This window comes from Phycodurus eques, chromosome 1 (assembly GCF_024500275.1).
Source record: "Phycodurus eques isolate BA_2022a chromosome 1, UOR_Pequ_1.1, whole genome shotgun sequence".
Taxonomy (NCBI): Eukaryota; Metazoa; Chordata; class Actinopteri; order Syngnathiformes; family Syngnathidae; genus Phycodurus; species Phycodurus eques.
Window position 1 is genome coordinate 46,172,756 of NC_084525.1, and position 16,646 is coordinate 46,189,401.

Here is a 16,646-nt window from a genome sequence, read left to right on the forward strand (position 1 = left end):
TTCTCTGCCTCAACACATCTCGAAGACCATCTCCATTCCCCTTTTTCAATAAACTTTTCATCACAACCTCTCAGCCTCCGCCTGCTCTTGAGTCCAGTCTAAATCCACTCGTGACACATCATCTGCCAAACGTGTCGCTTGTCATTGCTGAACACTTACTAACTCCTCTTCTCATTTTTGTAGTCAATCAAGTGGGCAAGAATGAACTGATAGGTGTGACATGCTGGCAAATTCCCAGTATTCGCGATCGGCTGGCGACCCGTTCGGGGCGTACACCGCCTCTCGCCCGACCGAAGTCAGCCGGGAGGGGCGCCAGCGCGACCCGTCGGGAGGACGAGCGGTACGGAAAATGGGTAATGGATGGACAGATATGTTGATGTGCCTTTTTCTTTAGTTTGTATTGTTTATGTTTGTTTGTATTATGTTCATGTTCCGGGATTACTTGTTGTCCTGGACCAGGACCCTCTTGTGAAGGAGATTTGTAATCTCAATGAGACTTTCCCGGTTAAACAATTTCAAAAAACGAAAAACTTTCCACCACTGGACGTTCGCATGTTGCCCCGTGCTTGTGTGGGTTTTCTGCGGATACTCCGGTTTCCTCCCACAATCCAAAAACATCGAAGATTATATTTGGCCCTCGGTGTGAATGATCGCCTGTCTATATGTACCGACCCAAAGAAAATGGGTGGATGGAAGAAGTATGTGGTGGGGTCGTGACCTCCCCGCTCCCGATGTCAAATGGACTGACAAAAGAAGGACGAACATTTTCTATGGCTGAACGAATCATCCAAAAATGAACCGGATCACGAGAGGGTTGCCTTCACGAGGTAAATGAGTCCCGATCGGGTCGGCGTGACAAGGGACATCGGCGTCCTCCCCGCTGATCCAATGGAGCGGCAACAGAGGGAAGACGCCAAACGTGTTGTGCCGGCACGCGCGAAGCGGATGACGCCGCCGCCGCCGCTCTCACTCACCTTGCGTGCCGACGACGACGACGGGGACGTCCGCGCGCCGCGAGCCGAGCTGGCCGTACAGTCGGTAGAGCTCCTGGAAGCTGTCTTCGTTCTCCAGACTGAACACCAGAATCACCGCATCCGCCCAGCTGCTGAACTGAAGGGGGCACGAGATGGGAGACTCGCACACGACAGCCGCGACCGTGCATACCGGTGTGGAGATGTCCACGAACCTGCGCATCGGGTGGCCCGGCTTCCTCTCGGATCAGCAATAAATAACTCTGTCCGTCCACCAGCACCTCCTTTTTATACCTGCCACCTGACCGAGACAAGTTGTGAAGCGGCACACCGCAATGACTCACTGACTTTACGAGGCAAGTTACATCCTTCCTGTGGACATACAGTAACTCAGGCCTGGTACAAAGATCCTGGTGCAAAGATAGCTCAAAGCCTTGTACACACATCAAGACAATCGGCCTGTTTTTGCCCCGGTTCTGCCCCTTCCCGACCAAGCAGGACAATCTTAAGTCCTATAAAATGATCCTATAAGATTATCCTTAGGTCTGAGGTGTGTTAAGGGTGGATTGGTCCCAATTTTAGGGTCCGAAACAGGTCGGGGACGACGATCTTAAAGAATGAGCGCCAAAACTCTTCATGTGCTTGGGGAACGCCAACTGCTCCCGACAACGGTGACGTGGAAGTGAATGTAGCCGATGAAAAGAAGCGGCCTTCAAAAGATCTAAAGGTCATAAAATAATCAACCAAAAGACAAACTGACATGTCCCGTCCGATAAAAGACGGCAAGCGGTATTTTCTAAAGCAAGTCGGGGGGGTTTTTTTTGGGTTTTTTTTTTTTACGACAACGGTCCCGCATTCGGGAAACATCGGCTCATACGCCGAAGCGTCTGCTCGCCTTCGCTGTTGTGAAATCACGTGTGTTCACACGAGACTTTGAGATCGTCGATGGAACGGAATCTCGTTATGTGTGCGGTGTCCCCTGTCGAGATTATCGGAGCACACAACAAAACCATACGACCGTAACTGTTAAATGCCTGAATGGTAATATTTATGTGTAGAGTCTCACAGATAAAACACCTTGTGAGATTTTAAGAATCCTTATGTGTGTACCAGGCCTTATCTGTTCCAGACACCACACAAGAAGATTAAAAAAAAAACAAAAAACTGCGTGTGGTGTGCTCCAATCATCTCATCACAGGACGCCACACATCAAAATTCTCTTCCACCACCGATCTACAATCCGGTCCTCCAAGACAAAAATCATCAAATGCGATCGGAAAAGAACAAACACGACTGGATTTGTTGTGCCGATGTTTCTGAAGCGACCGAAGGCGGGAGTGTTGTAGAACGATGACGTCGTCAATCAACACAGGTGGGAAGGAACAAGGCTGAAAAATCGACTTAAGTACAGTAACAAAGTACTTGTACTTAAGTCGATTTTTCAGGTATTTGTACTTGAGTATTTATTTTTCTGGCGACTTTCTTCTTTTAACCCTTACTTTTTAAAAACAAATATCTGTACTTTCTACTCCTTCAATTTTAAAAAATGAGCCTGTTACTTCTAAAACCTTCTAAAGTTAGCGACAACTCAACGCAAAAAGCAGAACGCCGAAAAAAACGGAAACCTGAAGTCGAGCGCATTTGTTCATAGACACCGGAGATAAGCCGCGGCCCTGTGGCGACGCTGAGCTAGTGGGGGCAAAGAGTCGGCGCATTCCATGTAGCTAAGCTAATGGGGGCAAAGCGTCGGTGCCTTCCACGCCAGCACATTGTGCTGCGTACGGTCGCACACACGTCGTACAATCACAACAAGGGAACTCCGAACTGGGATTGAATCTTTCATAAGTAAGAATATTTTTGGTGTCTTTTTTTCAAAAGTGTCTTTCATGCTTTGGGTGAACCACGTTAGTCTTTTAGAAAGCTAGCTTGTTGAAGTCTATGGCACGCTGGCAGTAAATTATTTCACGTTTGACACATATTAGACTTCCAACACATTTATGTTGCCACAGACAAAGCAAAACCGTAAAAAACGCAAACTGAAAATAGCCATAATTTGCTCATTTTTGTCTAGTTTCAATCAGCCACCCATAGCTGGCTTTTTTTTTTTTTTTTTAACTATTTATCTTGTACTGAATAAAACTTGATCTTAATAGTACAAATAAATGCTCGTTTTTTTTCATTTAATAATAATATAGCATTCGACTTGTAAAGCCCTTTTTGTCTACACTCAAAGATGCTTTCCAATTGCACACATTTCATTTTTGTTTGTTTGTCCATTGTTGCCCCCAGAGAATGAATGCCAATCATCTGGAGAGGTTGAAAAATGTCAGTTTACTTTTTAGTGTGTACTTTTGCATAAGTAAAGGAGTGGCCATAAATATTGAACCCGTTTAATATTTAAGCTTGTCGATTGGGACGAATGTACTATTAACACACAGGATCATCTTATAGGATCGTCTCAGAAAATAGTCTGGTGTTTGCCTTCCTTCGTCGGAAGGGGCAAAAAAAACCCAACCCGATTAATTTCACGTGTACCAGGCCCGAATGCATGCTAACCTATATATATATATATATATATATATATATATATATATATATATATATATATATAGATATAGATATATACACAGTGTATACAGTATATATGTATGCACACACACAATGTATCTATTCATTGTGCCGAGGGACAGCTACATTAACAATAGATCAAATGAACCTCGAAGCGATGTTCAATTCGACTACAATTTCCCTCTCTCTATCTCTATCTCTATCTCTATTTTGCTGCTTTTACTGCTTTTCAACTAACTTTTCAAATCCGGACAATAGAGACGGGGGTAGGAGTAAATACGTTTGTATTTCTTCCGACTCTTCTTCATAATCGATTTCCATTTGAAGGCAAATTTTACTTCGTTTGGATTTTAAGGCTCACACGTTTGTAATAAAAGATTTCAATTGAGAAAACTGACATCAGTTGTTGTCGTCAGCACAAACTGCCCATTCAATTTTATTTTTCAATACTTCAAATTTACAAAAGAGGATTTGATCAAAATATTTGATGAGTGTCATCTTTTTTTTAATATTGTTAATAGTACAGTCTGAGATGTTAACTTGCTTACCACAAACTTTTTTTTTTAATTTTTTTTTTTTTCATTTTGATTTCTTAGGCATCCCTCTGAAAAATGGGCACCTCTGTTTTACATCTATCGTAACATATTTTTCCACTTTCACAACTTGATGTTTTAAAGCGTGCATCAGTCTTGATTCTGAAATCCAAATCTCCTTCCCATTCTTGAAATTGTTGCTTAGTTTAGTTCCTCTTACCATCAGGTTTGTCAAGCGCAACGTAAGCGCCCGTGATGTATTTGGTCACCAGGGCCGACTTGCCGCTTTTGACGCTTCCCAGAATGCCCTGCGAGAAATAAGCAGCAAATGAAAGCTGTGGCGCTTTTTACACAATCACAGTGTTCAAATCCTGTTCGAATCCACGCATCCATCCAGCCATCCGTTTTCCGTAGCCGACTCTGGGCGAGAGGCGGGGTACACCCGGGCTGGTCGGCAGCCAATCGCAGGGCTCGTGGAACCGAACAACCGGTGGCACTCACATTCACACCTACGGGCAATTTAGAGTCATCGATCCATCAATGCAAAAACACTTTTTTTTTGTCAGTACAGAAGAATGTTGGAGTACATTTTCCACTTGGATTATGTTTGTTTTTTTTTAGTCTGATTCTTGCCGTCTGCTTTCATGCTTTCTGTTCATGCTGTCGTTCGTTCTTCCGGTCTCGTCGTCTATTTTCATGAGCTCACCCGTCGCTCGACTTTGTGCGATGCCTGCCCGCTTCTGCCAACTGTGACAATTTGTTTTGGTTCAAATAGAGAAGTTGTTTCCCGTCAGGGTTAGCACGTGCCCCGCAATCCATACATTGCGTTAGTGCGCGTCTGTAGAAAAACGAGTTTTGGGAGATTCCAAATCATATTTCTTTCCAATTATTTTGCAAACCCAGCTCGAGAACCTGTGATGTCGCAGCCGTGTTTCATTTCACACGAGGCCAAGTAGCCTTTTGACCTGGGACGGTTTAACTTTAACGGAAGCCTCACCAGTCTCAGCTCCGGGATGGATCTGCTCAGGCTCCATTCCTGGCTGTTGGCGATGTTTACTACAGACAGACGGAGACAAAAAGGGTCAGCGAGGCAGCGACGCGGAGAAGACGTCCTCATGTTCACGGTGTGCGTCAAAGGGCGGCCGTCGCGCTCGATCGCAGCACGTGCGGCCCGACGTGACCCGTCTGTCTGTTTTCGGGAAACTAGAAACTAACGCTTACATTATACAGCGTTATCATATGAATGTACGTTTAAGTTCGAGGTCCATTTTCTCAAGTGGCGTAGAAGCGGCGATGGCCCGTTCTGGCTGCCTAGCGTTATCGTGTATCGCAGTACTCTCCTCTGTAGACGCGTACTCATTTGCTTTTCAAAGTTGGCCAATCTCCGCTACAAATGCGTTTTCGGCCACACCAACGGGACAAGTGTACTGTGCCAGTCGATCACTTATTTTGCTTCAGCTGATAGCTTAGCGATCAGCATGGTGTTCCCGTTTGTCTCTTGTCTTCTCCTCCGCCTGCCCTCGGTTATAACGACACTTGTCTAAAAGTGTCGTTTCTTGGCCGTCAAGGAGGCGACGATTAGCGACTTTTATGCTGCGCCGGCAACGGACGCAAGGCGGACGTTCTTTCCCCTCGCAGCTTGGCATCGAATTTAGCCGCGTTAGCTATAGCACCATTTAGTCGTCCACGAAGCTAGCGTGTTTTTGGGCTGCGGGGTATGGCCCGGAGAGAAGGAATGCAAAAAGACCACAGCCAAACCTCGGGCCTTCTTGCTAGGAAGCGTGCCCCATGTGAGCTTTTTTCTTTCATTCATCCACACTGTCTCTGTCCTTCTCAGAGATGCAAAAGAGCAAGAACCTTTCCAGAAAAACGGGACGACCGGCGGCCGCAGTGCTCCAGGCACCAATATTGTGCTGCTTCCCATGAGAGAAAACATATTCATGGACTTGGGCTTCATCTTGAGATTTCTGATGAGACATTGCCATTCTTCAGCTGCTCCGCCGCCTAGATTTCCACACAAAGCCAATTATCCGCGCCCCGTGCCCCAAACCGGATCCGCTTAACACCCACGCGGAGCTGCCAGTCCACGTCGAACACCGCAAATCGTATCCATTTCATTCTTTTGGGGAGGGATTCTCTGACAAAACCCGTCTCACACATGCACGCACGTACGCGCACGCCTCCTCCGCCATTCTGTTTCATCACACTCTGCCTCTGTAGCAGCAGCGGTCGTTCTGCCGGTTGCCATGGCAACATTTCCTCCTGCCCTGGGTGAAGGTTTGTGTGCGTTTGTGTGCGTGTCGTCTGACTACATGAGTGAATCGACAATGTGCCTGTGTGACCGTGTGAATGTACAATGAGTGAATGAACACACACACAAACACAGTTGTGAAAGCAATCTCAATGTTCAGATCGCACTGACAAATAAACGAACGGAGGGCGGCGAATGTATTCCGAGCACGTGAAGTGGCGGACTACGGAAGAAAGCTTTTTGTCGGTTAATTCCCTTTTTGACGCGGGGGGGGGGGGGGGGTGTCCTATCTCCTCGTGCCTTCCGTCTATGCGACCGTTTCAAGCTTTATGAGCTAAAAATCACCGCAAGCGACGTGACCCGTCTGTGCCACCGGCGACCCCCACCCCCGGATCGATTGTGTGATTTCGAGCTATGCCGGGAACGCCGGGAACGGTCGTGCAGATTATCCCTCCCGCGGCGTGAAATCAACTCGCGCTCAGAGGGGAATTAGATGAAGAGAAGTCCATCTGTCATCGGTTTGAATGAGCACGTTTCAGGACACATAGCACCAGTATTGGTTATAATAAAAACTAAAAAAGCTCATTGAAAGTAGTGCGGACCCACCAACCGCACCCTAATAAACAGCTGCCTGAGGGCCTTCGCTATGGAGACAAATGCTTGCCCTATCCTGAAGGGCGGAGACAGCGGCAGCGTGTGTCTGTGACCACCGACCTTCCTCCTCACTGGAATCCCTCTGAATGAGGACGGGAGCGGCCGATGTCGATGACCCCGCCACACTTGAATTGCTCTTGGTGAAAATGCCGCTGATGAATTTCAGCATCTTCCTATCTTTGGAGGCGCCGCGCTGGCCCTGCTGGGCCTCGCCGCTCCGCGCCAGGTCTTCAGAGAGGCTGTTCAGGTCGCTGTTGTCCAGCGTGCGACTCTTGCCCTTGCGTGGAGGTTTGCCGGCTTGGGTAGCCTGCGCGGGTAGGGAGGTGGAACCCGACTTCAGTCTATCCTTGCGAGGCATGTCTCTGAGCATCGCGGCCACCCTGCCTCCGATCTCCAGCTCCGTCCCAGCTCGGACTTCATCCCGCGGGTCCCGCCACGCTTCGGTCCCGCCGGCCTCGGCCCACGAGGCCCGGCAAGGGCCCGGAGAGCGCGCGGTCGTTCGGCAGTCCTTGCGATCGAGACTCTGGGCTGAGGTAGGGCTCCGCTCCCGACCCTCCCTGCAGTCGCGGCCGCGAGGGGCCACGCCGCTGTGAGATTTGAGCAGACTCATCGGCCTCTGGCCTACAGGGCGAACGGGCAGGCTGGTTCTGGTCGGGGTACGGGCGGGTTCGCCCACCTCTGTCGGGGGTGTACTGGTGTAAAAGGGAGGCCGGGATTGCTTTGCTTCAGGGGTGCGGTGTATTTTCTCTGCTGGAGTTAAGTCTGCGTCTGCTCTCTCTGGCTGTAAAGGGATAGAAGGTTTGCACAGTCCTTTCTCACTGCTAGTTCTGGGGGCATCAACAGCGCAGACGGGTTCATCTGTCAAGGTGCTCTGCGGTTTCATCCCTTCATCTTGGACCACGAAAACAGGAGCATCGGTCCCCGGTGGTGGGGCCTGGGTTTCTCCAGGTCCACTCTGTGCTTCAGTCTCCACCTTGACCCCGGCCTTTTCTGCCCGGCTCTCCTCTGACCGGGACCTCGATCTCGCCGTGGCCTCCCTGCCCGGGGTGCTGCTCTGGACCTCCCCTCCATTCTCCTCCACTGCCTCTACCTTGACCAAGGTGAGGGAGATGAGGTAGGTGGTGCGTTGCTGCAGGGCGCCGCCTTCGCTCATGGGGCCAGGCTTCAGTTGGCACAAGGTAGATGTATGAAAACGGAGACAGGGAAGTGAACTAGTGACAGTTTATCAGCGTGTTGGGGTGCGGAAGAATCCGACCGAGACAAAAAACTTGCACGGAAGGAGATGAAGTTTCTCCTTACGTCAGCAGAGGAACTGTTGGGTTCATCCATCCCCCAAATCTGCCTTTTCCTTTGTTTGGGGTCTTAATTGAAGTCACAGAGAATCTGCACATTCAATCGTCTTAGCACACCCGTCACCGAAACTCTTTTGTTCCTGGAAAACCCAACGCTGCATATGCGTGCGGCTCCCGGGGCTGATAAATCTTCACGAATGGGCGCAATGCTTCATTCCTGTCGGGCTTCCATTGACCTTATACGTAGCACACTGCATCTTACGCCTCGCTCGTCCCCCCGGCTCTTCTTGTGCGAAAAAACATCCGCTTCACGACAGCAATTGCCCCGCATCGCATCCATGATCAAACACGGGATCGGCGGCGGCTATAAAGCGCAGTCTCGAAATATTCAGCGGGGTCACCTCAGAGCAGCCAGGGATCCGGATCACGAACTCCCCTTGCCATTCCTCAAGCCTCACACGCGTGTCGACAGAAGCGTCTATTCCACGGGCGGGCGCTGCAGGAAGGACGTCGACGAGAGCCGCGGCGGATCGGCACGAGACGCTGAAAGAAATCCGCGGCGGATACGCGGGGCGCACCGAGGAGTCGGGGTTTGGCGTTCGGCCATCACGCCCCTCTCCTCATCTCCGCAAGAGGCGTTGAGCGGGACGACGCGTAGGAGGCGAGTCGCGGCTTACGACGACGACGAGAGACGCCGTCGCACAGGCGGCACGTTACGCCCTCGGAGCCCGTCTCTCAAGCGCGCCCGCTAAGAATCTCCTCGTCGCGAGCCGCGGGATCCTGCTCCTACTTTCTGCTCACGATTGCTCATCCCGCCTTCCTATTCCCTCCTCCCCTCCATCTTCCTCCCAGCGTACCACCGAGGCGGGGGCGGGGTGTCTACGGGGCGCGGCGGCTGGCGGTAGAGCGGCAGTGTTGGAGCCGCCGAATGAGGGGAGACGCTGGAAAATATCACTGGGAAAGGGAGGGGGGGGGGGGGGGGCTGTGAACTAAGAATGGAGGGGGGAAAGGGGGCACTCAAGCTGGGGTTTTTTTGTTTCCAGAAATAATTTGACCATGATCGTCCATCTGTCCTCAGCTGTCTGTCGTGTGTGCGTGTTTGTGTGTCAGTGGCCGATGCCCGGGCACACAAGGCTTTTGTGATGCCCCCTGAAAACTATTCGCTGAAGGCAGGCGGGGGGGTTGGTAGGCATTGTCTGTCCTCCAATTAAATATTTTACCCACGAAATTTATTCGAAGACGGGGGCAGGATTTGGAGCATTTCGATGCCCAACAAAACCCGTTTGGATGCCCCCCTGCAGGTGGATGCCTCGGGCCCCCGCTCCCTTCGCCCCCTCCCCCACCGGCACTGGTGTGTGTGTGTGTGTGTGTGTGGCTCGGCGCAGCTCCTCCTCAGTGGGAGGCTTGGCTTGTTTGTTGCTAAGGTGTTCCAATCTTCCTGGCGCTGGTGGCACAATCATCTTCTTCGTGTCCTTCCTCCTCCGTTGCTACATTCGCTGCCTGGATCTCACAACGCTTCCGCATGTGTGCGTACGTGTGTGTGCTGGGTCGTAGATGTGGCGCAAAGAGCTCTCATGTGCGTGTATTGATCTACAGCCTCAGTAGAAGTGGGAAAGTTCTGGTCTCAGCAGGAGGATGGGAACATTTCGGACACCAATAGATCAGTGACTATCTGTCACTGCACACTTACTCAGAAATGTGTGTGTGATTTGACTTGTAAAGTGCAATATGGGCTACAAAGACCTACGCTTCCTTGTCGTCCATTTCTGACCAATCGCAGATCTCGATTTAACGATTGTGTCTGTGTGGCACTTTTACAACCGTGTAGGCGTCTGCCTGTGTGATCGCCGGATCGTGCCAAAAATAGACCGGCGGAGGGGCGCGGCGCAGGCCGAGGAAGGATCCGTTACATTGTGGAGCCAATCTCCCGAAAATAGCCGCGTTTAAAAAAGGGTTTCGTACCATTTCGGGTGTCAAGCATCAAAAGTCATATTTACTCTATCGTTCCCGCGGCGGGCTTCTGAAGCAAACGTGTGCAATTGTTGCCCGTGCACCACATCAATATGCACACGACGTTACAAATGTGAGACATATTTTTAGTCAGTAGTCACTCGATAAAAGCAGCCGTCGCAACGTCAACGTGTCCGCTGCGCAAAATTTCATTGTCAATAATTACTCTCACGAAAATCTGTCGATGCGATATCAGGGGATACGCGCAACATCCCGAAATACGCAATTGGAGCGTGCGGCTGCTATGGCCGCGCGCTCCTCCCGAGAGCGACTCAGACGGAACGCGAAAAAGCCGACGACCGCCTTTGGCTCGAGGGGCCCGACGCGACGTTTCGAGGAGGCCGCCGGCCGCAGCGCGCACAATTGCTGGAGACGCGTCCGAATATTCCATTCAGAAACCTAGCGGCATGACATGAATTTGGAAGAGAAGCACGCGTGCCGTTAAATCGACAGTGGCCAAACGCGTCGGGCATGCTGGGTGATTCGCACCTATGGGCAATTTAGAGTTGCCAATGAACCTAGCACTCATGTTTTTGGGATGTGGGAGGAAAGCCCACGCGGCCACGGGGAGAACATGCAAACGCCACACAGGCGGTGGCCGGGGATTGAACCCGGGTCCTCAGATCTGTGAGGCCGACGCTCAAACCGGTCGGCCGCCGTGCCGCTGTCAAAAAATAAATAAATAAAATTGTACCGGCATTACCAGATAACTAGCAACCTTTTATTGCTCGGCGACTGACTGTTTTTGTCAACGTCTTTCTGTCTCCAAAGTGTTCTCTGTCGTGTAAGAAGAAGAAGAATACGTAACAGTTTTCAGCGCAAAATGAATCGGAAAATAAGAATAAATGAAACATTCTACTTTAGCGAGGGCTCACTCATGAAATATGCTATTACAAAGTGCAATCATGAATTGCAAATACAGTTCATGCGTGGAAGGCAAGAACATTAGGCTGCAAGCAGCGACTTTACCTTTGAAAATCCCCGTCGTCAATACAGCGAGCCGTCAAAGACGGTCCGTGTCCGTTGTTCTGCTTGACCGGAGGTCAGTCGCGCACGCTCGCGAAGTGCAAAGAACTCGACAATTGTGATCTCTCTCTCTCTCTCTCTATTTACTGCCGGCGTTCATTTACTGAGGTCAGGCCAGCCGAAACGTCGAAGTCGAGGCCTGCCCCGCGTCAGCCGTCGGGACCTTCGAGTTGATGGGAAACGACAATCTCTCAGGCCCTGAAGCGGGAGACCGACATCGGGAGCCGCGGCCTGCCACCGGAGCCGTTGAGCCAGTTCTACACGGCGGTCATCGCATCGGTCCTGTGTTCATTCATCACGGTCTGGTTCGGCGCCAAAATCCGAGCGCGACGGACAGATCGTTATCGGCACGCCACCCGGAGCCTGCGCATCCCGGTCGCCGCCTCTTCCGCCTCCTTCCCTCGGGGAGGCGCTGGCAATCAACGCAAGCTAAAACAAGCGCACATTCCAACAGCTTCTTCCCTCTTGCCATTAACTTCGTAAACAGTTCACTTCCAATTTCGTTGCAACACGCTGCCTAATTTGCACATCTCTGCGGGGACACCTCTACACTCACTATTTTATCACGCTGCCGTGGTTGCCGACTGTTGTTAATTACGAGCGGCCACTCGCGTGTTCGAGAACTCTCTGCGCCATTTGCACAATCGTCACTGTACCACATCATTGCACTCGATGTCAGTCACTTGAAATTGCTCGAGGAGTCTGCCTCGTTTCCACATTTGCCATTATATCAGCATCACCATCCCAGTGGCACACTTTCATTGCTCTATGACTTTCCACACTTGCGTTATTATGTCCTCAATGTATATTTTGCCTGTTTGTTGCCGTAGTACAGTGGCTCCAACTACCAGAGACAAATTCCTTGCGTGTCTTGTAACATGAAAGCTAATAAAAGGTGATTCTGATTCTAAAAATCAATTAATCGCGGACTATATTGTTCTCGACTTCAACCACGGTATTCTAAGGCAATTCAGCCCCTCCTTTCGTGTTTTGCTGACACTTTCAGATATCGATTTACATCGCCGGATGCCACAAATCCCAGAATTGCTCGCGGGGCCTTGTATCACGTTAACAAGAGGCGATGAGAAGTGAAGCGTGTGAGAAAACCAGGTACAACTCATCAGGAAAAGGGCGTGCTCGTGTGAAAGGAAGTGGCTTTGAGGGCGGCTGCGCACAGGCAGACAGGAAGTAGGCCGCACGCTCTGGCACGTTTCCGTCTGTCGCCGCCTCCGTCGGCCCATTCGAACGTAAATGCCACCGCGCTATACGCGGCCCGACTGCTCTGTGGATCGAGGAATCCGAAAAATGAAAGTCCGCGCGGATAAAAACCACGGCTGACGCAGGAAATGCCGAAAACGATACGCTATCCGTCTCCTCCGCTGTCATGCGCGCACGTCTCGTACAGTCGAAAGCCTAGTATGCATTATCCACCATGGACACCATGGGGATTTTCAACAGTTGACCTTTGAACCAGAGTGTCAAACATACACAACCGTGGGGAAATAGAACTCATGAACAACTGTCGTTGCTAACGTCGTCCACTGGAGGGCGCAGTGACGACCGCTTACCACTTCGACGAGCTTCCGAAGTTGTTTGCGACTCAGGAGTCGACGCCTGATCTCGGTGCACTTGTGAAGGCGGCAAAGCAAACCTCCTTCGTATCAAACGCCGCTGGACCAACTTTGCACAAATGCGGAAATATATTTAGACACTGAATATTGCAAAACGTCTCTCTGTTAGGCTTAAACGGCTTCAATTCACAAGAGGTTGCTTTGGTGGAACAACTTTGATGTTTTTTGAATGCACTGCCACGCATCTTTATGTCCATATTTGCCCCAATTTTCTGAAAGGTTCCCACCGTTGTTTGTATGTTGTTCCAGAAGTCCAGTTGGATGCAGAAATGTACGTACATTTCAAATGAGTTCTAACTCTGAACAAGAAGTTTTCTAAACGGCGCATAGCGAGATCCACTTAGATTTGGAAGTTGCACAAATGAAAACGTGGCTTTTGAATTTGCAAATTGCAAATAGTTTTCCGTTTCTGTTTGTTCTTCTATGGATACGCTTGACTGTATTGTTATGACATGAATTGTGCTCCGCCTTCTTGGCCAGACCACCCTGGAAAATGAGATTTCGCTCTCAATTGTGTTTCCCTTTTTGTTTTCCAGGTTAAAGAAAGGTTTTTGACAGCAATATCGATCGCGGACCGCTCCAGATACGTTTTTGCGGCGTATCGATGGTGTCTGTGACCGCAGACAAATCAAAGATCACAGCGTACGCAAGAGCGGCTTACCTTCGATACTGCGGAGGTAGACTTTCAGGCCCGAGCGCAGCTGCGGATCCGCGACCCTTTCCAGCTGCTTAGAGAGTCTGTCGATGGCAGCGTAGAGCGATTCGAACCTCCTGACCTCCGCTTTGATCACGGCGGAGTTTGGCGATTTGCTTTTGCCGCTCATGGTCGCCGCACGTGGCGCAAACACAAGCGATGACGCGCCGGCTCGCTCGGGCCCATCGGACCGCTTTCTTCCGCGCGAGCTCCGGCGGCACGAAGGAAAGAGGCCCTCGTCTGCGCGCGGGCCGCAAAAGTCAGCGCGCTTGAAACCTTCCTGCAGCTTTGCGCTCAACTGAATTCACTTCCTTTTTTCAAGCCCCTCGCGAGGGCGGTGCGGTTGAAAGCGCCGATCTTCACTTCCTTTCTCATCAAATAGCCGCAAGATATTTGCTCCACCCGTACGGCGGGGCTCGAGACTGTCGCACTTGCGTGTTTTAATGGTTGAAAGTCGCCCGTTTTTGCGTGAGCCTTCAACTCATCTGGACTGCTCGTGAGCAAGCTAGCTAGCCTGTGCCTACCTTGTAAAGTCCACTAAGGCGGTAAACTCATCTATAGCTTTTCTTTTTGCACACGACATTATCATTAGCAATGCTGCTCCGTTTGTCAAGGGAATAAAACCACAAGTTGTTTCCCCGAGTGACATCACGTATGATCGTCTCAAAAAGACGATTGCGTGCGTGTTCGGGTTGGGGGGGGGGTGTTACTATACCGCTAACAGCAAAGATCGCCTGCTTCCTTTGTCTCTGGTTTTCATTTCACTCATTATTACAGAGGCATGTGCAAAGGTGTCTATCTATCTGTCTATCTGTCCGTCCGTCCGTCTAAACCCGTATTTGTAGTTTAGCCATTTCAGGGTACTGCAAGGGTAAAGTTAAAAAGCCCAGACTCCTCGAGAGGATTATAAAGGGAAACAAAGTATCATTAAAAGAAAATTCAATAATTGCAGGAGCGAGGATTTCTCCATGTTCTGTTCGGGACTGTGATTTGAAATAGGTCAATTGGTTTGTTTTGCTCGTAAATTGCTGAATTGTGTGAAGAATCATAAACGCTACTTTTATATGGTGGTGGTACACTGAAGCAATTGTTTTTACAAGTATGTTAATCAGTGGCACGGTGTACGACAGGTTAGCACATCTCCCTCACCGTTCTGAGGACCCGTGTTCAAATCCGGCCTCGTCTGTATGGCGTTTGTAGGTTCTCCTCGTGCCCGCGTGGGTTTCCGCTTTTCCCTCCCACATCCCAATCACGGTCGCCGCACGTGGCGCAAACACGAGCGACGACACGCCGGCTCGCTCGGTCGGGCCCGTCGGACCGCTTTCTTCCGCGTGAGCTCCGGCGGCACAAAGGAAAGAGTCCAAGAGGATTTTGCACGCTCTTGTCTCAGTTCTGGCAGTATGCAAGTCCTCAAGGGTGGGCGAGGGGGGGTACCGACAATCCTTTCAGCAGTTTTGATTGTCCGTTGCAGTCGGAGTTTGTCCTTAGTTGTATTTAGTTCCTCGCTTTCTTTCACTTGTCCTCGGTTCATTGTTATTGTCCGGTGTCGTCGTCGTCGGTCTGCGTCACGTGTCAAAGCCGCCTATAGTTTCAGTCGTCGTGTCTCGTTTCCAGTCAAAAGGTTTGTCGGTCGAAGTGATTCTTCGTTGCTTTGATTATCAGTTTTGGGACTTTTGTTGAGTTTGCTTTTTCCATGATCCTTGTTTGCCTTTGATTTGGAATTTCATCATTTTTGAGAATTCCGCCTTGCTTCCCTGCACTTGGGTCCTCCATGTTTTGGCCTTGCCTTCAAAAAAAAAAAAACCTACGCGGCACGCCACGTCATGCGTTTCGTAAATCCCGGCTAGAAAGGGTTGGGATACGTCAGACAAAGCAATCGTGCGAGTGACCCGCTGCGGTGACGACCCCCTGACAGGAAATGTTGGCTACAAGCTAATTTGATGCATGCTAATCGTAGGAGAGGCGTTGCTGACTAATGCTAACCTTATATACAGTAGATTCATTGTTTGTGTTTTTATGGCAAGTTACTGGGTGACTATTAAACAAGCAGCTAATTGAAGTTTCCCTTGTGTGGATAGCTATGTCCTTCATAGAAACAGCTCATACATGAACTTTGTCTTCATTTTTTTTTTTTTTATAAAGTTCTGCCTGTGTACATTTACAAGGCAGGGGGATAACTGCAATTCCATTCCTTCAAATTCCCACTTTCGTTCGGAAGGTGTGATGAGTCAGTTGAACCTTTCAAGATGGATGTCACCAATTTAAAATCATTTCTAAACAAGTGAAAAGGTACAGATACCGTTTCTACATCGACTGTGATCTGTAAATTGCATATGTAAATGAAAACACTGATTCATTCATAATGCTGTTGAAATCGGACTCGTTTTTGTTATGACATTTGAGATTGCTCATATGATTTGAAGCAAAATGTAATAATAATAATAAGAAGAATTAGGCTTCACACGATCAGGATTTTTGGGACCAACCAGCAAGTTTACAAAACCGATAACCGATCCGATCACACGATGGAGCAATGTGTCCATCGACGTGACTTGTTCATTTATTGGATGTACTTGTGTACTGTACACTGAGTACTGTATCCATCCATCCATTTTCTGTACCGCTTATCCTCACTAGGGTCGCCCATCCGAACTTCAAATGATTCTGCAGCATTTTAGACAAAAGTTAAAACATCAAAGACCTCTAGGGGGCATTCAAGGACATGAGTTTAGGTCAGATCAACATTACAACATGGCAGAAATAATGGGTGCTAACGTATTGCAATGAAATGACTTTGACAAATAATGATGTTAATGACATGCTTACTCTAACTTTCTCACTGTCCCGTCTATATGGACGGGTGTTGTCCAGAGTTTGCGTCCGTTTGGATTTTCCTTTTTTTTGTGCTTTTTCTTGTCGCTTGAACGCGGCACGCTCCTCCTCGTGTACGTTCTTCCGGTGCCCGATCAAAGTTGATGACCTTCTCCACCGCGTACTTCAGTTGCGCACAGACTGA

At 49.6% G+C, this 16,646-nt stretch overlaps 1 protein-coding gene across 11 annotated transcripts in view; it reads right to left on the reverse strand.

Moving 5' to 3' along the window:
* Positions 1-14,534, reverse strand: part of agap2 (ArfGAP with GTPase domain, ankyrin repeat and PH domain 2) — a 34,039-nt gene extending 19,505 nt beyond the window's left edge. For 9 of the 11 annotated variants that reach the window (XM_061694550.1, XM_061694533.1, XM_061694558.1 and 6 more), the window contains exons 1-5: positions 7,038-9,544; positions 5,070-5,128; positions 4,293-4,380; positions 1,187-1,272; positions 975-1,110 (exon numbers count right to left, since the gene is read on the reverse strand). In XM_061694550.1, coding sequence (XP_061550534.1) covers positions 975-1,110; positions 1,187-1,272; positions 4,293-4,380; positions 5,070-5,128; positions 7,038-8,130 — 1,462 coding nt within the window. In that variant the 5' untranslated portion in view covers positions 8,131-9,544. Of the gene's footprint in view, positions 1-974; positions 1,111-1,186; positions 1,273-4,292; positions 4,381-5,069; positions 5,129-7,037; positions 9,545-13,597 lie in introns of those variants that run through there. The other 2 variants (XM_061694595.1, XM_061694604.1) reach the window with 2 other exon arrangements.
* Positions 14,535-16,646: the final 2,112 nt, after the last annotated feature.